The sequence below is a fragment of the Plecotus auritus genome, assembly GCF_963455305.1.
Source record: "Plecotus auritus genome assembly, chromosome: 4".
Taxonomy (NCBI): Eukaryota; Metazoa; Chordata; class Mammalia; order Chiroptera; family Vespertilionidae; genus Plecotus; species Plecotus auritus.
In genome coordinates this window covers 7,566,069-7,592,880 of record NC_137775.1, presented here as the reverse complement: position 1 = coordinate 7,592,880, position 26,812 = coordinate 7,566,069, and the positions used below count along the sequence as shown (strand labels likewise).

General features: G+C 45.2%; 1 protein-coding gene across 2 annotated transcripts in view; it reads right to left on the bottom strand.

Moving 5' to 3' along the window:
* CNKSR3 (CNKSR family member 3) overlaps positions 1-26,812 on the bottom strand; it is a 78,014-nt gene that overhangs the window by 26,265 nt on the left and 24,937 nt on the right. For both annotated transcript variants that reach the window (XM_080666986.1, XM_080666987.1), the window contains exons 2-4: positions 10,236-10,399; positions 3,026-3,228; positions 2,410-2,497 (exon numbers count right to left, since the gene is read on the bottom strand). In XM_080666986.1, coding sequence (XP_080523112.1) covers positions 2,410-2,497; positions 3,026-3,228; positions 10,236-10,399 — 455 coding nt within the window. The remainder of the gene's footprint in view (positions 1-2,409; positions 2,498-3,025; positions 3,229-10,235; positions 10,400-26,812) is intronic.

Sequence of the window (26,812 nt, the reverse complement as noted above, 5' to 3'; positions counted from 1 at the left end):
ACAAAGGCACCTGTGAACCCTGAGAAAGAAGATACCTACTAAAAAGGGCTCCTGGTGGCTAACTGGGCTCAAATTAAAGAAAAACAAAGCAAAAAAAAACAGAACCTACCAGCCATTTCTACACAGGGGTCTCTCACACAAACGGCACTTCAGGGAGAAGCCTGCACTGCCTGCCTGCACCGTGTTCATGCCATCTGAGCCAGCCCTTATAAGGAGTTCCCAGAATCCTATTTCAACCAATAGGACTGAGGCTTTCCCCATCCAATCGGAGCTGCACAGCTCTGACCAACCAGAGCAGCTTTACTCTGACCAATCAGGATAGTGCAAACTGATCAAACTGACAATATGGAGTCCTCATTTGCATGAAGACAGACCAATCAGAGACCAGGGGCAGGGACTTCTGTCTATATAAGCCAGTTCCTCTCTGGCTCAGGAGAGTGGACTTTCCTTTCCACCAAAGACTGAACACTGTTTCCCTGGCTGAGCGGAAACACCAAAGATGTCTCGATGGACAGGAGGGGAGCAGGCCAGCGGGGAGCAGGCCAGAGCAGACTGCACAGAATGCAGCAGATTGGCAGGACACAGAGCTGTCTAGCCAGAGAGGACCCTGGCCCCAGGGCTGCCTCACAGCCCTGCTGCATTAGTATTGACCTGTTTTACACTAAATACTTTTCCTTCTTCACCACACCCCAAATTGGGGATTCCTATTGGCACCAACAACCATCATTTGTCACACTCGTGAGCAAAATGTTCCCATTTGCTAATTACAATGTTTAACTTTGACTCTTACACGGTCATTTTTAGACGGTCATTTTAATTGATCACAAGTAAATTCCTTTAAAAAATCAAAATAGGAGGCAGAATATAGGGGGGAGAGGGAAGCAGAAAAGAAAAAGCTGAAGGTGTCAGAGAAATAAACGTCTCCCACCACGAATGCCAGGACTGGGTGACTAATGCACCACGAGTGGTATCAGACTGGTTTTGTCAAGATTACTTTACACATCCTAAAACAGAGCAGAAACTCAGAGCCACTTCTGCGGTTCTGAGCTCCTTTCTAAGAACATGGCCTCGACAGCAAGTGATGAAGTCACATATGCCTCAAGTTCAATGGCTGCCCAGGACTGGACCTCAAACAGCTGCCCCGTGCCAAGCCGGACTTCACTCTCCATGTTCTAGAAACAAAAAGGAAGCCCCCGGCCCTTCAGAACTGCACCTGTCACACGGCACAGGTGGCACAGAGGAAAGGGCATTCTTTACTTTTTGCCAAATCAGCGGTGGGAACTAATGTGGAATCAGAATTTTAAAAACAAATGAAACGTGAAAAAAGAACAACCTCTTCCTTACATTTTATAGCCCCAATTCCATTCAAAAATATTTTATGGTGTCTGCTAGGTGCCAGGGAATAGGACAAGAAGTGACCTTATGCCCTGACCAGTTTGGCTCAGTGGAAAGAGCGCTGGCCTGCAGACTGAAGGGTCCCAGGTTCAATTCCGGTCAAGGGCATGTACCTTGGTTGCGGGCACTTCCCCAGTAGTGAGTGTGCAGGAGGCAGGTGATCGATGTTTCTCTCTCATCGATGTTTCTAACTCTCTATCCCTCTCCCTTCCTCTCTGTAAAAAGTCAATAAAATATATTTAAACAACAACAACAACAACAAAAAGTGACCTTACGAGCTGATGGTCTAATGAGAATTTTTTTAAAGTTCGGGTCACAGAAACTAGTTAAGTTACAGATTGATACAAATCCTCCTGGCCCTAGGCCTGGCCAATGAGTTGTGAGTGAAATGGACACGTGTCATTTCCCAATCAGAACATTCGTCAGGGTACAATCCTCCAAGGTCCATTGTTTCTCTGCCCGGGGACAAGGAACAAGAGATGCTGGTTATGCTGCCAGCCTATGTCCTCAAGTGAAGAGCATTGAGAGCAACTCCCCAAACTGACCCATCTGGATCCAGATCATCAAGAAATACACGCTGAGGTTGGGGATTCTTTGTTACTGCATCATAACCTAGCTCATCCATCCTGACTGGTAAACCCAACCACCAGAGGTCAAAACGAAAAAAAGACTCAGAACGAAGATTATAGGGAAATTTAGTTACTCCAGAATTTCTATTTGAAAAAAAAAATTAAGTGCTCAGACATTTTAGAGAAAGTACAGGGCCATTCGCTCAACTATTTTGAAATAAGAGAAGGTAATCTTTGAGGTAAAGGCCGCTGGTTTAGTGACATTTTCAGAAACCATCTACTCAATGCCTCTAATTGAAAGGCTTTCATCTCTCCCCAATTCTAATGGGGGAAACAGGGAGAGAGAGAAAGCATGATGCTTCACACCTGCACGTAACCCTCTGAAGAAGAGGAAGAAGGGAAAGGGGAGGAAGAACTGGTTAGGAGGCCACAGCGATGCACTGACCTTCTGGACTGTGGTGGTCAGGTCCAAGCACAGCTGAATGATTTTGTTCTTCGTGACTGAGAAGTCAGTGATCCCGGTAAATGGGGCCCTAGAAAGCAAAAAAATATTCTCTTTTAAAAGGTGGGGGGTGGGGGTGGGGGTGGGGACCCCACTGGGATCCCGCACTCTGCCGACAAGCAGAGCTCCTCAACAAGCAAGCTTAAATTATGTGTTATGTAACCATTCCTCTCAAGGAACACACAATCAGGTATCTGAATAGGAAACAGAATACTAGACAAAAAAAATAATAATAATAATACATTTAAAATGAGCCAAGAGAATGAATGTCCCTTCAGAAGTCAACTAACAGCCTTCACATGACCGAATAATCGTTAATGTTTAACGTCAGTAAAACACAACGTTAGCAGTTTCGCTCTTCTCCAGGCTGAGGTTAATTGTCCCTGCCAGTCACTTTCCAGTAACTTCCAAAGGGGACCTGGAGACCTCCCAGTGACCCAGCACGCCTGCAGAGGCCCCGTGGCAGGCCAAGGGAGGGGACGATGTCCCAAGACGAAGCACAGGCCTCTGTCCCCTCGGGCCCTCCTCTCACAGGACCGTCAAGCAACCGGCAACTCACCGGTCCAGCCAGGACAACAAGGCCTTGGCCGCGCCTATGAGCTCCACCACGGAAGTCAGGAACTCGTTGGGGGGCTTGTGGGACGTGTGTCCGTCATAAGCGGGACTTTTCCGCCGGCTGCTTATGTAATTCTGTAAGTTGTGGGAGGACGCTCGCAATTTCAGAACCAAGTTCTTCATATTGTCCGTTTCAAGGCCGTAATTCTGTGGGAAATAAAACCAAACAGGTTAAGGCAAAACAATTAACAATGTCATCATAGCGCAAAGGCACGCTGAGTAACCCGAATCACTCCTACCATGGCCGCAAAGCCCTCTATCATTTACCCACAGTGCTGATCTCACCCACAATGGCCACCCTGTCCCTCCCACAGCCTACTCTTGCCTCGGGGACTTGGTTCTTGCTAGCTCCTCTTTCAAAATGCTCTTTGGACAAATCTTGACAGGGCCAGGCCCCTCTCACTGACATCAAATTAGCCCCAACGCCCCTGCTCTTCTTTGAGGCTCCCAGGACTATCTACAGCAGTTCTCAACCTGGGTCCTACTGACATTGGAAGTCCGATGACTCTTTGGGTTGTGGGAGGAGGATTATGTCCATGGCAGGACGTTTAGCTGTCCTATCCTCACTAGATAGCAGTAGCCCCCCCGCTCCCCAGTTGTGACAACCAAAAATGTCTGCAGACATTACCAAACACCCATCAGGTCACTCCCTAGCGCCTCACCTATCACCTCTCTGAACCATCTGATTTGCTGCCGCCATCCTCACGGGATGCAGGGTCAGTGAGGGCAGGGCCGTGTGCGCAGCTCAACACTGAATCTTCAGCCCAGCAGACAATAAAGCAGGGCCTGAGTGGATGCATCTCCATCAGAGAGGACTCTCCCAGAAGCAGAGCAGCACTAACTGAATGCCAATTCACCCGAAATGCAATTTCCGTCTCGGGAGCTTCTAAGCCTCTGTTCTTTCTGAACGGTGCCCCACTTACTTGGGTGCTTTTAAAAAAAATCAATTTCATATGACAATATTGCCTAGACTCCCTGGCTGATAAAGAACAAATTCCAGGAAACACCACATCAATCTGAGACGACTCTGGCAGGAGGTGGGAGAGGAGTTTCTGGATGATCATCTGTTTAATCATTTTAACAAAAAGTGAAGACCTTTCTGGGGTACATAACACTGTGTCAACAGCAGCCCAAGGCAAGAACGTGGTATTGTTTAACCATTGGGACTAATACCATGGCCAACAGGACTGAACTTCCTCTGTGCCAGGAACTGGGCTAAGCGCTGGATAAGAATAATCTCAGGTAAACAGCCTGTGCCAGTGGAAATGATGTTTTCTCTGGGGGACAAAGGCATTAAATAAGTTCTGCAGTTACACAGCTAACCAGTGGTAGGGGTGGGGTTCGAACCCGCGCAATCCGCACCGAGGGCACGAGCATCTGGTTGCAGTGCTGTATGCCCCCCTTCCACACTCCTGCCCAGGAAGACCAAAGTGATCACACCGAAAACTGGACAAGAAAAATAGGACAGTGGCCAGTGATCCTAGATCCAGCTCTAACCAACCAGCTGGTTACTCCCCAGTTCTCTCCTGACCTGCCCCCCCCCCCCCCGCCTCTACTGTGTTAGAAGCTTCCTTTAGCCAGCCAGGCCTCAGCCTTCTGAGAGACTAGCAGGCCCTCTCTGGATCTGAGCAATGCTTTTGTCCCCTGACCCAGACTGTCCCTTAGCCTCTCCTCTCTCACAGCCCCAATCTCTACCACCCCAGGAGAGCCATGTCTTAAGATCACAATAAACAAAGCATAACATACCCAGGAGCTCTTTTTTTTTTTCTTCAGGATGAACAATGGTAACCACAATAACAGCAAGGCTGTACCTTAATGAAAACTTTAACTAGCTTTTATTTGATGTTTCATACGTTGCTTCCTAGTCCAGTGGTCGGCAAACTCATGAGTCAACAGAGCCAAATATCAATAGTACGATTGAAATGTCTTTTGAGAGCCAAATTTTTTAAACTTAAACTTCTTCTAACGCCACTTCTTCAAAATAGACTTGCCCAGGCCGTGGTATTTTGTGGAAGAGCCACACTCAAGGGGCCAAAGAGCTGCATGTGGCTCGCGAACCGCGGTTTGCCGACCACTGTCCTAGTCGAATAAAACGTATTTTTTTTAATTTAGATAGAAATCTTGAAAAAGAGTTAAGTACCAATGCAAAGAAAAAAACTCCCAGATCCATAAACTAAAAACCCTTTTTGCAAACCTTAAAAATACACTGTAGATGTCATAATAAAAAGGAGTGCTCTGCATTAACAGTAATGTTCTACCTGAACCTTCCATTCATTCATTTCCCCTCACTGTCCTTTTCTAGAGACTCACATATGACATTGTCCTTGAACAGAGAAGACAGAAATGAAAGGATGGACTTGCATCATGGCTTTTCAATTCAGAGAATCAGACTCACCAGCAAATGGATAAAGGGCCACATGACACAGCGTGTCCTAGGACTGGTGACGATCACTGAAGGGAACTGTCCCTCATTCAGTCAATTACTCAGCCTGCCAACTGACAGCAAGCGTTCTGAACTAAAAGCAGGAAAGCCCGCTTTCTGAATGCCAACATCACCATCAATGCCTGGGACCTTTCACTACTACACACCACAGTTACTTCTTGAACTCTCAGGGGGTTAATTGCATGTGAGTGTTGCAAGAAGCTTTAAACCTCCATCTCCTACAAACCTACCACATTTGATATTAAAATAACGGCTTCTTATTAACTGGTTCTTTTCATTTCCACTCAATTTGCTGGTTCTTTTTGTTTTCCCCCCAAAACAAGCCATGAGACTGGAAGGATGAATCGATGGAGCTATCATAAAAAATAATTTTTAGAAGAAGGGAGGGAGGAGGGGCTAAGTAAGGCAGGGAAATTCCTTCCCCTACCGCCCTATTGCAGGATAACAAGAAAACAAACTGATGGTATCAGCTCCACAGAACTTCTGCTGTAGAAGCATGACCAGGAAAGGAGTATTGACTTAAGTGCCCCACAATGAAAGACAGAAAAGGAACCATTTCTCAGAACAGATTTGATTAATTTCCCTAAAACCTGTCTCCTTCAGAAATTGCTGGAAGATAAGGTATCAAGAAAATATAAACTAGGCAGGAAAGGAAATGAGCCTCCGAAAGTCTACACACGTACTAAAAACTCTCCACAGAGATGTCACTTCACCCGAAGTTAGCCTTCGGGGCCATTTCCTGGTCTGGCAGAGACACAGGAGACAGGAGAAAACAAAACGGACAGATGCTCACTCTTCTGGTGCCTTAAATGGTACACATTCCAGGGAAGGAAAATATTTTTTTTAATATATTTTTTTATTGATTTTAGAGAGGAAGGGAGAGGGAGAAAGAGATAGAAACATCAATGATGAGAGAGAATCATTGATCGGCTGCCTCCTGCACGGCCCCTTCTGTGGATCGAGCCCGCAACCCAGGCATGTGCCCTTGACCGGAATCAACCGAGGACCCTTCAGTCCGCAGGCCAATGCTCTATCCACTGAGCCAAACTGGCTAGGGCAGGAAGGGAGATGTTAACACAACTTCTACCTTCTTTGCCCATTCCCACTTGTTCTGTCCATAATCTAACATTCTTGATTAAGGAGTGTCAGAGACATCCAATCAAAACCATCTTATTGAGTTGCGTTGATTAAATTACAACCTAAGAAATATACTTTATGTTTTCCTGAAGGCATTGAATAAGCTCATAAGACAGATCAAGTTAAAACCACCTGCCAGCAAAGATTACTCCTCCTGCATGATTTCTCCCCAGAGAAAAGGGTACTGTTTTTTAACGATTGGGGTCAATGATGACCAGTGAATAATCTTAAGGGTACAGAGAGCGCAGACACACCCTGGGCAGGCAGATGCATTACAGCTGTTTCATTTAATCACACATGTAGGTGGCATCACTTAACACATGCACTAATTCCAACTTTGTCCACTTTCTCAGCCTACATCAACCTCAAAAAAATACACCTGTCCCTGCCTTGGTCTTCAGGTAACTAGGGTCTGGATGATTTGGAAAGAAAATGGGGTACAATTGCACGTCATTAACTCTCCATCACACCCTCCAGACCAACGCTATTCCATAGAACTATCTCCAACAACGAAAATGTCCTCTATCTGCCCTGTCCAAACATGGCAGCCGGTGGCCACAGGAGCTACTGAGCACTTGTCGTGTAGCTAGTGCGACTGAGGAAATGCATTTCATCTCATTTCAGTTGAGAGTCACGTGGCGAACAGCTACCCTACTGGAAAGAGCAGCCTGTCCCCGCTGCCCTCTGCCCTGGGCTCAGACTCTAAGTTCAACCCTGGGAAGTGGCCCTGATTCTGTCTCATAATCCAAGTCTCTCCCCTAAGTCCCTCCAGCCCGCCAAGGTCAACGCTCACCAAGGCGGTTTCTCTCCTCACTCTCTCCCCAGGACCAGCTATTTGTGGGCCATCTGTTCACTGGTTTTGGAATCATAACCAGTAGCTGTTCCCTATTCTAGGTTCCTATCCATTCTATATGCCCTTTTCTTTCCAAAACTTCCTAATGGCTTTGTTTTTTCCCCCCACCCCTCCCCCTTTCCTTACTCTAATTCTATTCATTTCCTGTCCATCATAACATCAACATCCGCCAAACTACGTTTACATAAAAACCCCTTTTATGACACCAGGGCCAAGTGTAAGTACACATGAACTAACTGCCTAGGGGAAGAATTCTTCAAGGCAAAAAATGATCATCAATTTATAGATGGTATAAATGGATTAAGGGTGTACATGGATTCATGGTGTAAATGGATTAAATAGACAGCATAATGAATATATTCACTGCCATAAGAATATTTTAAAAGGAGATGATCTCAAGAAGAAATGATATTTTAGTCAAACTCTCTAAAACCCTCCCCAGCCCAGAAATGACACATCCGTGCGAGGCCTCCCTGAGCCTCCGTCAGACGCATCCTCGGGCGCCCGGCACACCAAGCTTGTCCAGAAGGAGTCTGAGGTCAGAACTTTGTCTACAGAGGAAATGAGAAGGAAATTGTAGGAGATAAAACACAGCTTTAGGTTCTGGCCTGTGGCCAGCTTTGTTCCTTCCAGTCTAATGGCTGAAGGGGTAGGGGACGCGGAAACGCAGAGAGAGGCAGCTGTTTTTTTTATTATCGCCCTCACTGAGCACAACGTGCCTCCGTCCCCGTCCTCCTTCCCTTGCAGAGTCCAAGGTGGTTTCCCCGGCCCGCGGGCCCCACCACAGAGCAGAGAGAGATGGTTCAAAAGAGCAGAGCCCGGCTGACGTGGCTCAGGGGTTGAGTGTCGACCTGCAAACCGAGAGGTCGCGGTTCAATTCCCCATCAGGGCACATGCCTGGGTTGTGGGCTCCATCCCCACTGTGGGGTGTGCAGGAGGCAGCTGATTAATGATCCTTTCTCATCATTGATGTTTCTGTCTCTCTCTCCCTCTCCCTTCCTCTCTGAAATAAAAAAATAAAAATAAAATGAAAAAAAAAAAAAGAGCAGAGAAGGCTGAACAGCACTGTTCCCGGAAAGCATCATCAAAGTGAACGCCAACATGTTTCACTGTATTATGAAAAAACGCAGTTTTAGGACCTTAGACATCTTCTGGGCAGTGCAAAAACTAGTCCACGCTAGTCCACGGCCCATCCAGGGGGACGGGACCGCACAGACAGGGAAAGCAGACACCCCCGTTTCCCTGGAGACCCCAGAGTGAAGGGCGAGTAGTAGCAGGGCCAGGATCAGAGGGCAGGGAGCCCGCCTCCCAGGCCAGCCCTCACCCGCTTGGCCACGGCGTCTCCCTCACAGCGGCTCATTTATCAAATAATTTCCCCGTTACTTCTCTAAACAAGAGCAGCGCATCTCCGAACAGGAGACGAGGCTCTGTCCATTTTAAGCAAAAGAAGACGCACAATGCCGCGCGTGTTATATAATCAACGGAGCGCAGGCCCGCGCTGGCCACGGCCCGGGCAGCACATTCTTTCCCGCCGTCCTCGGTGATGTCATTGTATCTTCCCCTGGCTCGGCTTCCGAGCATCGCTCCCCCAGCCTGCATGCGGCCCCATCTGTGCAAACCCTGCATCCTTACGCGGCACCAGGACAGACAGACCTGGATCCCAGCCCGTGGCAGCCAGTCTACACGCCTAACGCCCTTGCAGGTGTTCGCAGCCCACACCACCGAGCCACCACCCCCCACCCCCCCAGCCACAGGTGTGATGCAAGAGTCAGAACCTGGCAGGACGGAACTCAGTCACGGTCAAGCCAAAGCCCAGCCATCGGGGAGATGGAACTAAATCCACGTTCTTCCCACTTAGCTGCCATTTCATAGGTTGATTATTTCACCCACAGGCATCAGCTACTTAAATATCACAAACGCCTGTGCAGAATAAAAATGCTTTCTAGGGCAGTGGTCGGCAAACTGCGGCTCTGTTGACTATTGAGTTTGCCGACCACTGTTCTAGGGGAACAAAAACAGACATGGAAATCAGAAGCCCTTTGTCATTGCAATTTAGTAGACATTTTCTTTTAGGACCATCTCTATCTTTTTATTCTTTATAAAAGATTTAAAAATGAAACTAAAGGAGTTTTTTGGTAATAGGCACACTTTTCCTATAAAGGGCAAGATAGTATTTCAGGCTTTGGGGGACCCATGGTCCCTGTTACAAATATTCAACTCTGCCCTTGTGACATAAAAGCAGGCACATACGATGCTTAAATGAACGGGCATGGCTGTGTCCCAATAAAACTTTATTTACAAAAATAGACATGGACCAGATTTAACTTGCAGGCCCCAATTTTCCAACTCTTAATCTGGAAAATGATTTTTTTTCTTCCAGCTCACGTCAATGAATCATTAAGAAGATAATGGCCCAACCGGTGTGGTTCAGTGGTTGAGCTTCGACCTATGAACCAGGAAGTCACAGTTCCATTCCCTGTCAGGGCACATGCCTGGGTTGCGGGCTCAATCCTCAATAGAGGATGTGCAGAAGGCAGCCGATCAATGATTCTCTCTCATCATTGATGTTTCTATCTCCCTCTCCCTTCCTCTCTGAAATCAATAAAAAAACATATATATTTTTAAAGATGATGATAAGCTCAATGGCAAACAATGGAGATTTAAGAGAACCAAGTTCTATAGAACATCACCCAGGTACAGATCACGTTTTCCTGAACTAACCAGTGCACAGAGAAGGTCGACCGCCTCCAACACCAGCTCCTGGTGTCCAATTCGAGTGACACCCAGCTCCTCGAGATCCTGATGGGCGATCCGCAGCAGCTGCTCGCCGTTGATCTTCTCTCGCTCAAACTTGTGGACGTACTGCTGCAGGCAGTCATCTAAGCCTACCGGGAAAGCAAAGGAGGTCATCAGTGTCCTGTGTGCCTTTTCTCCAAGAAGTCACCCATTACGCTCCACTCTTCGACTGTCTATATAACATGTATGCCACCTGAGGGACACCTTTCAAGTGTGGCCTCATCTTCTCATCTCCGACAGATTTTAAAGGTGCAGCTTCAAGGTTCCAAAGGGATCCAGTTAGTTCTATGACAGTTACCTTCCCATTCCCTTTCAACTAAAAGAACAAACACTCACCCCCTGAGGACTTGCAGTGCCAGTTATCTGTACTAGACACATGTGCGACTGTTCGCTAAGCAACTCTTCCTTGGGGACTCCATCCCTCTCCCAGCCCATGTGATCCCAGTGGGCCTGCCAATCAAGATGCTTTGCCACAGTATTTCATCTACCAGCCAGTATTAGGTTCTGGGATGACCATATGACTCAAGAGGAACCAATTAAAATCTTCCTTGATATTTGATATATCCGACGATAGAGGCTCTTTCTTCCTTTCCAAATGGAAGCCATAAGGACACAACCTTGGGGATACTGGCAGTCATTTTCTAGAAATAAATCCATGAGAGAGAGAGAGAGAGATACATGCCTGTACCTTGCAACTGAAAAACTTCTGATGAATCCAGAACCCAGCAGTGGTACCAAAGAAAGGCAATGGTAAATGGGTTAGCTTAGGGGAATTTTCCAGGCTAAATACTACTGCCAACAGGGTTGCATTCTAATGTTCTTATATAATGATTAAAATAGGTAAGCCAAATAGAACTTGGGAATCTTTATTCCTGGACAGAAAACTCTCTGCTCAACTTGTGTTAATGGTTTTGCTGAAATAAAAATTTACCAGAATTGGCTGAACTATTGCAGCCTAATAACAAAAGCCATCTAGTGTCTTAAACAACTAGATTGCTATAAACTCAATCCCAACACAAAGGAAAAAAAACTCAATTTAACTAGAACAATGAATGTGAAAGGCATGCTGCTGTCCCCTCCCTGCCACACACACACATACACACACACACAGGCACGCACACACGCTCTGCTATGTGGGTCCTCTCTGCACAAGAAAGGTAGACAAAAGTCTAGCACTTACTTCGGGCAATAGTAAAGTTTGTGGGTCTTTTCTTTTCTTTATTGATAAAGGTATTACATATGTGTCCTTATCGCCCCACTGTCCCCCCACCACCCCCTACACTCATGCCCTCACCCCCCTGTTGTCTCTGTCCAAAGTTTGTGGGTCTTAAAATCTAATGTGCTAGGCTAAACCGACATCTCTGCCCCACAAACTTTCCCCAGTTGCCTCCGGATAAGACAGAGGAAGAGGAACAATTTCCTGATAACCATTTGGGGCTATTAAATATAGAAAGAAGAGGTAAGAAACAATGAATTTTATGGTAACCAGATGAGTTGTCATTCCTCCCTGAAATGACATCTGTCTAGCAGAAGGGCTCCATCACACAGCAAGCGAGGTTGGGGACATTGATATAAACTTTGCTCCACTGGGACCGCCTGTGGTCCATGACATGTGAGTGGAGCAGGTTGTGGAGGCCACGCAAGTCAGCAGGCATTTATGACGATGCTCCACCTGGGCCGCAGGGACTGGGTCTCAGCACCTGGGGCCACCCAGGGCGTGGGCAGAGGGGCAGCATCCATCAGCAGCAGGCAGCTGTGACAATGACCGAGGGGCAAGGAGAGCCTCCTGAGAACTCTATGTCCACCACACACAGATGGCTAAAGTAGGGCTCGTGGACACGGTATAACCTAAACCACAGTCACAGAGCTTACAAGACGCCAAGAGAAGGATTTTTATAGCAGAGTTTTCTTCAGCTTCATGCAAAAGAGACTGAATTCAAATCAAGGTCTATTTGACAAAAGCTCCGCTCTTTTGCATTCTACCAGCAAACACGGGGTTATAAAAACTCGTCTCCTACAATCTTCCTAAATAAGCAGTAAGAATCATGGCATTTTAGACATACTTAGAAGGTACTTCAGATCTCAATGAGTCTAAAAAGTTGAGAAAGTATGAACCAAAGACTAATTCTTTTGAATTTTACCCTAAATCACTTACTAGTAGCCAGTTCTAAGCCAGATCATGACCAATATCCCACACTCCTCTCCGTCTGGATGTTCTCTTCCCTTGCCTATTGTGATGGCTGAATTGTGCCTCCCCAATATTCTGATGCTGAAGTCCTAACCCCCAGTAGCTCAGAACATGACTATTTGGAGGTAGCATCTTTAGAGAGGAAATTACGTTAAAAAGAAGTCGTATAGATGGACCCGAATCCAGTATGACTGGCATTCTTATAAAAAGAGGAGACACACAGAGTGAAGACCATGTGAGGACACAGGGAGAAGACGGCCGTCTGCAAGCCAAGGAGAGAGGCCTCAGAAGAAACCATCCCTGCTGACTCCTTGATCTCTGACTTCCGGCCTCCAGAACAGCAAGAAAATAAATTTCTACTGTGTCACCCACCCAGTCTGTGGGGCTTTGTTATGGCAGCCCTAGCAAGCCAACATAAACCCAGTAACATTTTAATTCATATTCACCCACACGTGACCAACTCTTCCCTAAAGGAAATAAACAAGGTCCAATGACCAACTGAATTGCAACTTGTGTTCGCTGTGCCAAACAGTTTCCATGTGCAGAATAAATTAGCCCATTATAATTAAAGTGAAGAAACTATGTACAATGGGAGCTCATTAAACTTCATCCCTGAATAATAAGAAGTAGAAATAAAGATAAGGCCAGATTTCTCTTTCCACTCCCTGTGAAAAGTTTCACTGAAGAAGCAGCATTTCAGACGTAGCTTTAGAGCATGAAGGAAATAGTTTAGACACAGAAAAGAGGTTGAGATGGGAGATGGGATGAGGATTCCAAATAGGACGAAGGGTGCAAAGGATCAGAGATTGAGAACCGATAGATACAGAACATTTCCCCAAAAGGGGGCCGAGGGTTCTGAGGGACTATAAATGATCTCTCCTCAACTAATCAAACCCTCTCCGACGTGTAGGAGAATTACCAAGCAGAAACAACCTATTGCTTCCCACCCAAAAACAGAATCCAGGGTGAGCTAAGACTTTCCCCTCAAGGGACACATATATGAATACACTAGCTACTAAGAGTATTGCCCCGGTTTCATCATTCCAATATGTTATGGCCTATTGTTCGGTTATCCTATTGTTTAAAATACAATTAAACATTTATAAATAGCTGAATCAAACTATTATGCAGTCCCACAAAGAAGGGAAACTAAACCCCCAATTTCAAGTAAACTGGGTTTAGCATCTGCAATAAACCCTACACTCTTACCTACTGGCCTATTTGCCAGTTCTTCTGCTTTTTGTAAAGGGGACTTACAGAAAGTCTAGCAGGGCTGGGAGAAACACATGATTAAGTAAAAGAAAATTAAACACATTCCATTGACACAAATTAAGTTAAGCAGATAATTCCATGTGAAAAGAATCATGACGTAGAGGCTCCCTCAGAACGGGAGCCAGGGTGAGAGGGCCCAGACTCCCTCCACGGCCACTAAGCCTGCCTGCAAACAAACCTACCCTTCCAAAGAAGGCCCAAATGCAGAAAGGAAAACAATGCTTTATGATTATGAAAGACACTGTCTTATGATTTCTATCAGAAAATGGCAGGGTGGCAGCGAAGAGCCTGATCTCCAACCTCAGTCCCGCTTCTTGCTAACGGGATTCCTGGGGCAAGTCCTTGCACAGAGAGGGGAGGTGACTTGCCCAGGGCCACACAGGACCAGGGCTCACACCCACGGGGACTGTCACCAGGGTCTCTGCTCTTCACCTCCAGATACTGCCTGAACATCCTCCAATGCAGGATGTTCACAGATGTCCCCTTAACCGACCCAAGGAAAGCAGAGTTTTATGTAACAGGAAATTGCACAGGTCATTAAGCTGACTTAGTTTACTGCCCACGATGGCCCTCGGAGATTTTAATGGCCATGTAAACACCGCTGGGTCAAATGAGAAAATTAAGAAACTGGAGACACTGGCTCCTACCTGGGGAGCATGTTATCAACAAACAGTCTGCAGGATTTGGTGTGCCATGCTCCTTAGTCACTCTAAAACGCAGGGGGGACTGATGGACTCTACTTCCCCCCCCCCCCCACAAGAAATCTGGATGGAATTCTTTTGTAGCCTCTTCACTTTTGAATGTGGCCCTAGAAGCCGGTCCTTTAGGCCAGAGGTGACCAGACAGGGTAGTGATATACCAATAAAATTGGCAGCCTTTAAAGGATTAAATATCTGTGGAATTCACAAGCCTCTCCACCTATATTTCCCAAAGTTATTTTCCAAAAGCCTGAATTTAGAAAAAGGCATGTTTTCTGTATGCCATTAGCATCCCAGAAAAAGACAAAGGCAGAGAGAAGCAATACCATGAACAAGAGAGAGAAGTCGCTGTCAGTGCAGGTGCACACCTACCTGTATATCCCGAGGCTACAGAAAAAGAAAAAACAAACCCTGTCTGTGATTTGCTCCCAAAGTAGAGAGCAGTCCACTCACTCGGCTCATGTACCGACTTGCATCCTACCACAAACAAAGACGAACGCGGCACCTGCCCCACAGGCGCACGCTCCAGCAAGGATGCTGCAACACTAGGAAATCCAGGAGACTGGACGGTCCACTCTGCCACAGCCTGGGACTCTGGCTTTGCCCTAAGACAGTGAACTGAGAACTCCCTGAAAGAAAACTTGTGTGGGGAAGGGACAACGATGAATGGAGAAAGATGTATTATTAAGCTATTCTCCACCACTGTTTTCGTTGTTTCTTTTTACAGAGGGTTAGAAAGCCTGGGAGTGCTGCTCCATGAAAAAGAGTTAACCAAAGAGAGAACGGGGTGGGAATGCAGCCAGCAGGTACAGGACAGCAAGGAGGGAGGAGAAGCTTTGGAGAGTAAATGCAGATTAGATGGCTCCTCTGCTTCCGCTGAGAGCCCAAAGGGAATTGACCATCATTACCAAGACTGGTCCGTAAGTGAAACAACAGGCACTGAAAGCTTTTCCATGGAGCGTCCTACTCCACCCTCACCAACCACCACCACCACCCAAAACGCAAGGATATTTCACTCAAAACACCTCCATCCTGCCCTGACCGGTTTGGCTCAGTGGATAGAGCGTCGGCCTGCGGACGGAAGGGCCCCGGGTTCAATTCCGGTCAAGGGCATGTACCTTGGTTGCAGGCACATTCCCAGTAGGGAGTGTGCAGGAGGCAGCTGATTGATGTTTCTCTCTCATGGATGTTTCTAACTCTCTATCCCTCTCCCTTCCTCTCTGTAAAAATCAATAAAATATGTATTTAAAAAAAAACAAAAACAAAAACAAAAACACCTCCATCCTTTCAATTCCCTGTTTCTTGTTTTGGAGAGGCATAGCAACATCAACGAAACAAAAGCTTTCTGCTTGGGAGATCTAAAAAAAATGAGATTTTTCCCCAGAACAAAGGTTTATTTCCATCTGAGTCAGCTTCAATATATATATATATTTAGCATCAGCGAGACACTACTCTACAGCACTTGTGGGAGGAGGGGGGCTTATGAACTTTTTCGGGGATTCCCATGAAAAGTATGGTCAGTAGGTGGTCCTGATGCGGGCCCACTGATAGAATGACATTCTCTTCTCATGAGCTTCAAAACATCCCCCTTCAGTCATCCAAGCAAAAACCACGGCTCATATTCCTAAGAGGGAATTTTGCATGTGATAGAACATCACACATCTGGGATGATATTTTTCTATTAAAAAGTAAGTATTTAATTTGAAATTTATTTTTATAATATATTATTTATTTATAGTATATATACATTCTGCCAAAAAGTAGAAAATGACATGTGCATACAGAAGACTAGAAAATGGTTAAAATTCAAGTCTCAAAATTTGATTAAGAAACACAGGAAATGCTGAGGATATGCACTATACTAAATGTTCATCTCTCTAGAAAAGCCAGATCTCTGCCTGGCTGACTTTCTTAGGTACTTATTGTCTCAACTGAAATATCACCTCTCAGAGAAACGCTCCCTGGCCATTCAATCTAAAAAAAGTCCATCTATGTGCCAACTGATGATTGTTGTCACGAACTCAACGCTAACAGAAATCCCCAGTTTGGGTGTGGTGAAGAAGGAAACTATTCAGGACAAACAGCTCAGTAGTGATACAGCATGTCTATGAGAACAGCACAGCTATGGAACAGCTCAATAGTATTACAGCTCAATTGTCAAACAGCATGGCTGTGGGACAGCAAAGGTAGGAGGTGGCTCTCAGACAAGGCCCCAGCTCTGCAAGAAGTCCTCCATGTTTCAGCTGCAACTGGGGAAATGCAGTCTTCAGTCTTCAGTGGAAAGTGCACACACACACACACACACACACACACACACACACACACACATTTCCGCTCCTGGTCCCTGATTGGCCCGTTTTCTTGCAGATGTGGATTCCAAATCCTCACAATTTGATTAGTCAGTCCCAAAAGCCATGTCCTGATTGGTTTGAATGGAGCCACTCTGATTGGTTGTAAAGATGCTAATGGGAATATAGCCGCACAGCTCTGATTGGACAGGGAAAGTCTCAGTCCTATTGGTTGAAATACAATTCCAGAAACTCCTTCATAAGCAAGGACTGGCTCAGCCAGCAGGGACACAGTGCTGGCAGGCACTTTAGTGCAGGCTGCTCTGTGAAATGCAGCTTGAGAGGCCCATTTTAAAACAGCTGGTAGGCTCTGTTCTTACATTTGAGCCCAGTCAGCCACGAGGAACCTTTCTTGGTAGGTATCTTCTTTCTCATATGTATCAAAATCACTTCTATCATATCAACTTTTTATTTTCTTCTTAAAACATCACTACCTGAAATTACCATGCTTATGAGGCTAATGGTCTTCTATTTGTCTCCTCCCTCTAAACTGCACTTAAGTGAGTGTCTTTGCCTACATATCTCCAGCTCCGTGAACAGACTCTTACTCATAATAGACACTCAGAAAGTAATTGTTGAATTAATGAAGAAGGAATGGATCCACACACTCCAAAACAACCAGAAAATACAGTGGACATGGTGTCAGACAACTTGACTTAAAACCCAGCTTGATTTCTTCCTGTGTGTCTAGGACAGCTCCTTACATTGACACCTCACTTTCCTTAGCTTCAAACTAAGATAATATGAAGTATTGTGCTTAAGAGTGCTTTGCAACTTATGAAGTACTCTAATATAGTTATTAAAGACATCTTGAATCAATATATTTATAAGTGGCATCAAGGAAAGGGTGAATTCGAATACAAATAAGTGAGTTAATCTGGCAAGAGTAAACATTCTCATCTTCCACCCCATTTTGCAACTATGACCTTGGCCAGTTACCGCTCAAGTGTGCAACAATTTCTTTATAAATTATAGTAGAAAGTATATTGTAAAGACCCAGGTTCAAGTTCCTACTCTACCATTCAACTTCTTTAAGTATTGACCTCCTCTTTTATATATGAATAATCCACGTATCTTAGAGGACTACTGTGAAGATAAAAACAGAATGTTATGCTTTGCACAGCAGGGTAGGACCCACCCATGTCAGTCTATGTTAGAATTCTGGCTCTAAGGCCACATGGGCCCCATTGGATAATGCAATGGCAGGAGTCCCATCCCACTGGCAATGGTGACAACATAACAGCTTCTATGACCAGTCATACATTTTTATGCTACCTGATTTTTATATTAATACATAATTCACATACCATAAAATTCACCCCTTTAAAGTATACAATTCCGGGATTTTTCATATATTCAGAGAGTTGTGTGACCACTAGCTAATTGGAGACTATTTCCATCATCCCAAAAAGAAACCCATACCCATTAGCAGACACTCTCCATTCCCTCTTCCACCCAAGCTCTGTAATCACTAACCTTCCTTCTATCTCAATGGGTTTGCCTATAATGGACATTTTGTATGGAGCCCTCAGGTCTGGCTTATTTCACTTAGCACAATCTCTTCAGTTTATCCATATTTTAGCATGTTCAATATACTTCATTCCTTTTTATGGCTGTCCCATTGTACGGCTATACCATAATGTTTAATCCATTCATCAGCTGATAGACACTTAGGTTGTTTCTACTTTTGGTTATTATAAATAATGATGCTATAAGCATTCATGTACAGATTTTTATGTGAACATTATGTTTTCAATTCTCTCAAGTATATACCTACCTAGAAGTAGAATAACTGAGTCATATGGAAACTCTATGTTTAACTTTTTGAGGAATTGCCAAACTATATCCCAAAGGGACTGCACCATTTTTCATTCCTACTAGCAATTTATGAGGGTTTCAATTTCTTCATATCTTCACCAACACTTATTATTATCCATCTTTTTTATTAGAGCCATACTAGTGGGTATGAAGTAATATTTTATGGTGTCATCAGATTTTAACATCCAAATTTAAAATAAGCCCTTAGAAATAGAAACCAAATGCCAGAGAGCAGGGCGAAAATCCAGATTACACCAAGGCAGTATTCCCAATCTTCAGTCATTCAAGAACCAACTTTCTGATTTTGCCAAATTTCAGTGTCATTTCTACTTTTATGTATTTAGGTTTTTTTAAATGTTTTTATTGATTTTTTAGAGAGAGGGGGGAAGGAAGAAGGATAGAGAGAGAGAAACATCGATGAGAGAGGAACATCATCAATATGCTGCCTCTTGCATGGCCCCTACTGGGAATCAAGCACACAACCCAGGCATGTGCCCTAACCAGGAATCGAACCAGCGACCTCTTGGTTCCTGGGTCGATGCTCAACCGCTGAGCCATACTGGCTGGGCTATGTACTTAATTTTTTAAAAAATTGATTTAAACATCATTTTAGTCTTTAAATCACTGTTATAAATTGGCATCACTTGCGATAAATAGAAAGTACCACAAACATAAATACGATTAAGAAAAAATAATTAGCTGGATATAATTGTCTCCCAGGTCCTGCTTCTTCGTGTTAAAAGGGAAATTGCAAGTGACAGGTGTTGAAGAAATGCTAGTTACAGTCTTCCTTTGACCTAGTCAGACAATCTAAAATCATCTCTAGGACTATCACAGGCTCCTCAACTTGGAAGATGGCTGTAACATTTCAGGAAATACCTTTCGTGCAAAAGAAAATCAAAAAATGAGTTCCATGGTGATAGTTATACTGGGGGGTTTGAAAGAACAATGCCCCATACAACTGTCATATTTGGGTAGCCTGTTACACTTGGCTGAGGGGTGTCCCTTCTTTGTGTTCAAATTTCCAATAAGTCTGACCATGCTCTCGCTGCAAGCACCTGGCTCTTCAAGTTTCAACAAAAACAACTTTCAGAGCAAATATACATAATACAGATTAAAATAACGAGCACCTGCCATTGGGTAGGCAAGCCCAGACAACGCGACCTACAATGCGACAAAGTGGGCTTTTGACTGACAGCACTGGCCCCGAGTGTAATAAAAACACAATGCCTGATTGTGATCAAATTCTTTCAGCCACCCTCACCCAGCCTGACACACACACACAAGTTAGATAAAAAAACATTCAGGGACAGCATAATTGGGCACCTCCAGATTTGAAGACTAATTATCATCTGTCATCATCCAAGCTTAATAAAATACTAAATAGCATCATGCATTAAAGAAAAAGAGTTGAGTATAACATTTAAAGATATTCCACTGACTCCTTGGTTGGACACTCCTACTGAGCCCTCAGCTCAAACATCCCTTCCAATGGGAATACCTCCCTGGCTCTCAACATGAAATCTCGCTTATTATGAATCATGACACCTTTGCTTTCTCTTCATAGCACATCTCACTTTATAAATTAATGAGAGGCCCGATGCACGAAATTTGTGCAAAGGGATCAGCCCTCGCAGTCAAGGTGGCTTGCCTTGGCCCTCGCAGCCCCAGCTTCGTCTGGAAGGTTGCCTGGAAGGTCGTTCGGCTGCCCAGTCTAATTAGCATATTATGCTTTTATTATTATAGATATTTGCATGGCTGGTGTCTGTCTCCCCAACATTGACAAGCTCCATGGAAACCAGAACCAGGTTGGTTTTGTCTATCATCATACCCTCAATATCTAGGACCGTTCTTGGCAGAGTAGCTACTCAAGAATTATTTGTTGAATGAATGAATTCAAAGGATGTCAAAGTTGTTATTCATTGTAAGGATTGGCCATGTTTAGAATGACCACTGAGAGTACATTTCAAAAAGGCCAAAGGGCACAGGGCAGGAGCTCTTCAACTTCATGAGCTTCCTGCTGACGGACCACAGTCCAGTCCCTCCCATGCCACAGAAGCCCCCCTTTCTTCCATGTAATTTCCAAACAACTGAGTTAGATTCTTGAGTCTATTGCTGAGTTGTTATGAAGTTTCTGCTGGTCAGTGGAGAAGGAGTTGGTGACAAGGGAAGGGAAAAAGGCAAGAAAATGAAAGTTTGTTGAGTGCTTAGAGTCAGTCACATATTCCTTATTTAATCCACAAAAACCCTTGTTATCACCATGATCCAACTTAGATTTGTAAAATTTAGTGACTGGCTCAAAGTCACACAACTAATACGTGGTCAAACAGGAACAAGTATCCAGTTCTTTGTAAGTTGAAGAAGTTACACAAGTGACATAGAGAACATACGAGTTGGAATAGGCCTAAAAGAACAGACAAAAGTTAGCTGAAAGTGGGAGGGAAGGGCATTATAATACAACTACTTGTAGAAGCTAATGCTTATTGACCATTTCCCATGTGCTAGAAACAGAATCAAAGCATCTGACACACTTCATATAAACTCTATGAGGCAGGCATCCCTATATCCCCATTTTATAGTGGCTTAAGAAACACAGCCTGGCAAAGGTCACTTCACTGGTACATGTCTGAGATCTGAACCCCAAACTGTATGAGGTTGTAGGAGAGCACTTGCCCCGCCTCCATCTCTCACCATGATGCTGGGAGAGAGCAGCGTGAACTAGGTCTCAGAGGAGAAAGGAGGAAATTATGCAGTGCGTGCATTTAGTAAGTGCCTATTGTATATCAAGAAGATGCATGAAGTGTGGTGAGCAGAGGTGAATGACTTAGCCCCTGCTGTCTAGGAGTCTATATGGGTGAAAGAGAAGGAAGACAGAGCAGGTCTTAAGAATGTAGGGTCTGGAGCCAGGTCACCTGCATTCAAACACTGACTAGTTATTCAACCTTGGACAATCACTTAATCCCCCCGTGACTTGGTTTCCTCCACTACGAAATGGCAAGGATAATAGTACCAGATGGGGCTGTTATAAAGAAAACTGGGTTAACATAAATAAAAGCCTTAACGCATACCTGGCACACAAAAAGCACACGTAAGTATTACCCATTATCATATGCAGAACTAATGAAAAACAAGGTTAGATGGGACAGGAGTGGCCAAATCAAAGGACTATGGAAGGCAAGGGGATTGCAGTAGTATCTGAAAATGTGCTAGATGGACAGAGGCTGGGTAAAGTCAGAGACTCCCTCAGACAAGCCGCTGAGCAATCCGTTGAGAAGTGATGGGAGCCCAGTGCACATGGGAATGAGGACATCACAAGAGAAAAACGGACAGGATCAGATGACAGACTAGAGATGTCATACAAAAGGCAAAAAGTAATCAAAGATGAACCCAAGAGTTTGAACTAGGTTAACTGTAAGAATTCAAACTCTACCCAGACTGAACATGGCAACATAAAAGGGTGAACAGATCTGAAAAGGGAGAGAAGTGTAGGAAGAAGATGAGGTAACGCATTTCCTCCTGCACCTGCTGAGCTGATTGTGAGTCAGTAAGTGGGCACAGCCTGTGGGCACCAAGAGGCTCCAGACAGGAGCCCTGAGTAAGGGCTGGTCCAAGAAAATTATACCATTTACTGAGAGCATAGTCTAGGTATCTATAGTACATGGTCAAATGCAAGTCTCATTTACCTTTCTAAAGCGTCAACAAGATCAGTCCGATTATCTCCCTGCCTTTTATGAGGGAGTGGATGTTAGAGGGACTCGGAAAAATTGCTGAAGATGACACCCCTAGAAAGTGGTAGAACTGGTCTTGAGCTCCAAGTTCATCCAACCCCAGAACCCATTGTCTTCCCACCCGGAGGCTCAGAGAGAGAAGCCAGGAGAATGAACAAGCTCTCTTGAGAACAGAACAAATCAGAGTTGCAACACACATCTGGCCCTTTTCCACCTCCCCAGCCTGGGCATTATGCTTCTCTTGGCCAGCCCTCCCTCGCTTTCTGTAACACAGCAATTGTACTCATTAGTCAAGATCCAACACTAATCCTCCCCACTCCATGAACCGCCCCCTCCCCACATGGAAGTGGCTCACCTCCCATAGGTGCTGCTGTCCACCCCACCCACCTGGCATGTACAGACAATCTTGAATTCAGGTACGCTAACCTGGACACCACCTGCAACACCTCTGACAAACAGGGCTGATCCCACTGCTGTACTTCCCCTGGGGCCTCTTCCCATCAGCGCTGAGTTATCTTGGAAGCTGTCTCCTCCGTTCAAGGTCAACCTTTAACTCATTCTCTTCCATTACTTCCTCTTTCAAACTAGAATTTGAATCTCTAGGAAGAAGTCATTTCCCCACATTGCTCACAATGCCTTACACATAGTAGATGCCCGATAAATTATCATTGTTATTGAAGATGATAAAAAACAAACCTTTAGTATAGTAACAGCTCCAGCCACCTCAGCTCACACACCTTGGAAACCAATGGTAAGCCAAGAGCCCTCTAGACAACAGGGTAAGAGGCCTGGGGATTTATTTTTCACTCTGCACATCCAGCAGCATGGCCAATAGAAATAACAGTATGATTTTGTTCAGATATGGATGATTTAATGTTAGGAAGAATTGAAAAATAGGAGTCCTTTGTTCTTTGACATGTTAAGCCTAGATGATAAGTACATTCACAGGACTCACCCAGGACTTCTCACACAGGGCCTCACCCAAAGCCTATTTAATCCCGTTTTAGAAAGCAAGTAAGTTATTCTGTTTTCCAGGCTTCAAAGAGACAAGTTGAGTCCATTCAAGAAAGGCACACACGGTGTGCTGGTAGGAGCCATCTGCTACCTAAAAACCGGGGGCAGCTGAAAAGATGACATTCCAGAGTCGCTCACCAAGACAGTCACAAGCGTCACCACATTATTCTTGCCGTAAACAAACGCTTCAGTAATTACGCAGAATTCATGGAATGCTGAATGCACTCTGTTTCTGAACACAAGAAAGTAAATCATTTGTTTTAGAAAGATTTCTAGCCAAAAGGAGTGGGAAATAAAAAAATATCCAGGTCTTAAAGTGATAACGTTCAGTTAGTTATCAGGAAAATTTATGCATGTGGAACTCCTCCAAGCCCAGGCTGGTACATCATATCAGTTATCTCTGAAAATTTGCAGAATGTTCACTTTCTTATCTTTTCTCATTTTGCAGACAACCTGACTGCAAGACACAAATAGGTATGAGATCGGCTATCATAAAGTCTATTAAAACCTATTTTTACAGAAGGAACTCATTTTGTATCAACATATTCAATGCATTTCAAAGGGAGATCATTAAATTGAGATCAAATCTTTCTATCATTGAATTATCAATAAATGAAAAAAAATGACCACAATCCTGTGCCACTTCACAGGAATATATTTCAAGAAATTCATCATGAGGCAATGTATTCTTGTGTGAAAAGTCACTGAGTGCCTTCACACAAACCTAGATCATACAGCCTCTACACACGTAGGCTGAATGGGACAGCACATCACTGTAGAAAACAACATGAGACGGAATCAAGCACAAGAGAACATGCTTCTTCCAAGAGACACAGTAAACATGAGCTCTATGAGGTTGCTACTGGTATAACACTTTTACAGAAAACTTTTTTTATATATAAGTATAAAGAGTACACTCCAAAATAATGATGAAACACACAGTATAATAAATACATAAACCTGTAGCATAGTCATTTATTACCATTATCAAGTGTTACATTCTGTGAATAGTTGTCTGTGCTATGCTGCCAGTTAGCAGCTACAGGTCTGTTTACAGCAGCATCACCACAAACACCTGAGGAATGCGTTGCACTAGAACACTACAGTGGCAATCCAGCCGTGGGCAAACGACGGCCCGCGGGCCGGATCTGGCTGTTCTATCCGGTTCTCTTGCTCTCCCCTCCGCTCCTTTACTTTGAATTTATATTAATTCACACAAACACTCCATCCATGCTTTTGTTCCGGCCCTCCGGTCCAGTTGAAGAACCCATTGTGGCCCTCGAGTCAAAAAGTTTGCCCACCCCTGCACTAGACTATAGGAATTTTTCAGCTCCATTATAATCTTGGGGGACCGCCATAGTATATGTGGCCTGTTGTTGACCAAAACATCGTCATACCGCACGCGACTATGGAACATGATGACATCATGACCTCTGTTGGAATCCTTGGGCAGCTACTGGCTTTGCAGAATAGGAAAAACAATTCTCAGAACTTCTCCACAATTTTGAGTAGAGTTTTAAAAACATCTCCAGTAGCCAAAACCGGTTTGGCTCAGTGGATAGAGCGTCGGCTTGCAGACTCAAGGGTCCCAGGTTCGATTCCGGTCAAGGGCATGTACCTTGGTTGCGGGCACATCCCCAGTAGGGGGCGTGCAAGAGGCAGCTGATCGATGGTTCTCTCTCATCAATGTTTCTAACTCTCTATCCCTCCTCTCCCTTCCGCTCTGTAAAAAATCAATAAAATATATTTAAAAAACAAAACAAAACAAAAAAAAAACATCTCCAGTAAAATGAGATTGATACCAGCTATTGATAATGAACCAGGTGGGCAAAGCTGGGGCCCCTCCAAGGTGGCCCGGGGACCAGGACCCCTGACATGCTTCCTCCCCTGACCCTCCATGTGCAAGGAGCTCCCTCCCGAAACACTTGGCACCGGCTTCACGTGTCATTCATTCTACTCTTCCTGACACCCAAATATGCTCACGCGACCCATTTATTCCCTCTAATGCCTCCCCAACATTCAGAGGACGAAGTCCAACACTCAGCGGCTGGCACTTGGAGGCACTGAATACTGTTCAGACCAGAAGGAAGTCCGTGCTCTTGTGGGAAGGAAGCCAGTGCTCCCAGTGACTGGACCCAGGCAGCAAACATGCTAACCCTACCCTATAACAGGTCAGGGCTCAGTGCTAGGAAGAAGGGGAAAGCAGGGAAAGGAGTGGATCAAGTATCACCTTATCAGAGAAGGGCCTCGCCAGTGAGCGGGGCCAAGTCCTAAAGGCGCTAGCTACAGCCATGGGCAAACTACGGCCCGCGGGCCGGATCCGGCCCGTTCGGCTGTTCTATCCGGCCCGCGGAGCCGAAAGAGCGGAGGGTTCTCTTGCTCTCCCCTCCGCTCCTTTACTTTGAATTTATATTAGTTCACACAAACACTCCATCCATGCTTTTGTTCCGGCCCTCCGGTCCAGTTTAAGAACCCATTGTGGCCCTCGAGTCAAAAAGTTTGCCCACCCCTGCCTAGCATGACCATATGACATGCAAAGGCCTCCCAGGGTTGGCCTGAGGCTCCTGGCCGAGTCCCACACCCATCTTTCTCCCTCTTGCACCCTACAGCTGCAGCCTCTCCGAGTTAGGGTTCTTTCTGCTAACACACCTTGCCGCTTCCCACTTTCATGCCTCTGCAGGCCTCCCACACTCCTATCTGATCTGGCAGAGGCCTCGCGATCCTTCAAGATTCACCTGCAGCTTCTCCTCCGTGAGGAGGCCTCCTCTGGGCCCCGGGCACACCACCTCCACCCAGCGGGGCTCACCACCCCCTCTCTGCCCGCTGGCCCGGGTATTCTGATTCATGTCTCTGGCTCCTTAGTAAACCGGAGCTCCTTCAAGGCCCCTCCACACAGCTACACCTTGAGGGACTGGAGAAAAAATGATGAAAATGCATGTCCTCTTTTAGGGATCTCTGAGATCTGCCCATGAAGGAAGCATAAACCCATAGATGCCCTTGTATTTGAACTCTTTGCAAAACTGACTTCTGTTGTTGTTTTTCTTTCCCTGCAAGCTGCATGTCTTCAAAGTTTTTTTGCGTTTCTTCCCCTAGAAAATGGTCTTGACACCTGGCCGTGCGTCACGGCACAGGAAGCAGCTATAACTCCGCAGTTGGGAAAACATTATGCTGTGGAGGAAGAAACCCTATCTGCCAAGGCACCACAAGGGTTGCTCAACATATAACGAGAACGTCGGGCTGGACCCAACGCCAGCGCCGTATAGTCTCTTTTACGGCCTGGGATCGTTTTCACAAAACGTTCTTTTTCGGGAGGATAAATGGTTTCAGCGGGGAGGATCACACACTCTTGTTTGGCTTTTCTTTTTCTACAGCTGAACTCTGGACCTTGAAAACTCAGCCTATACCTTCCCCAACCTCATGGGACCCAAGCGGAAGA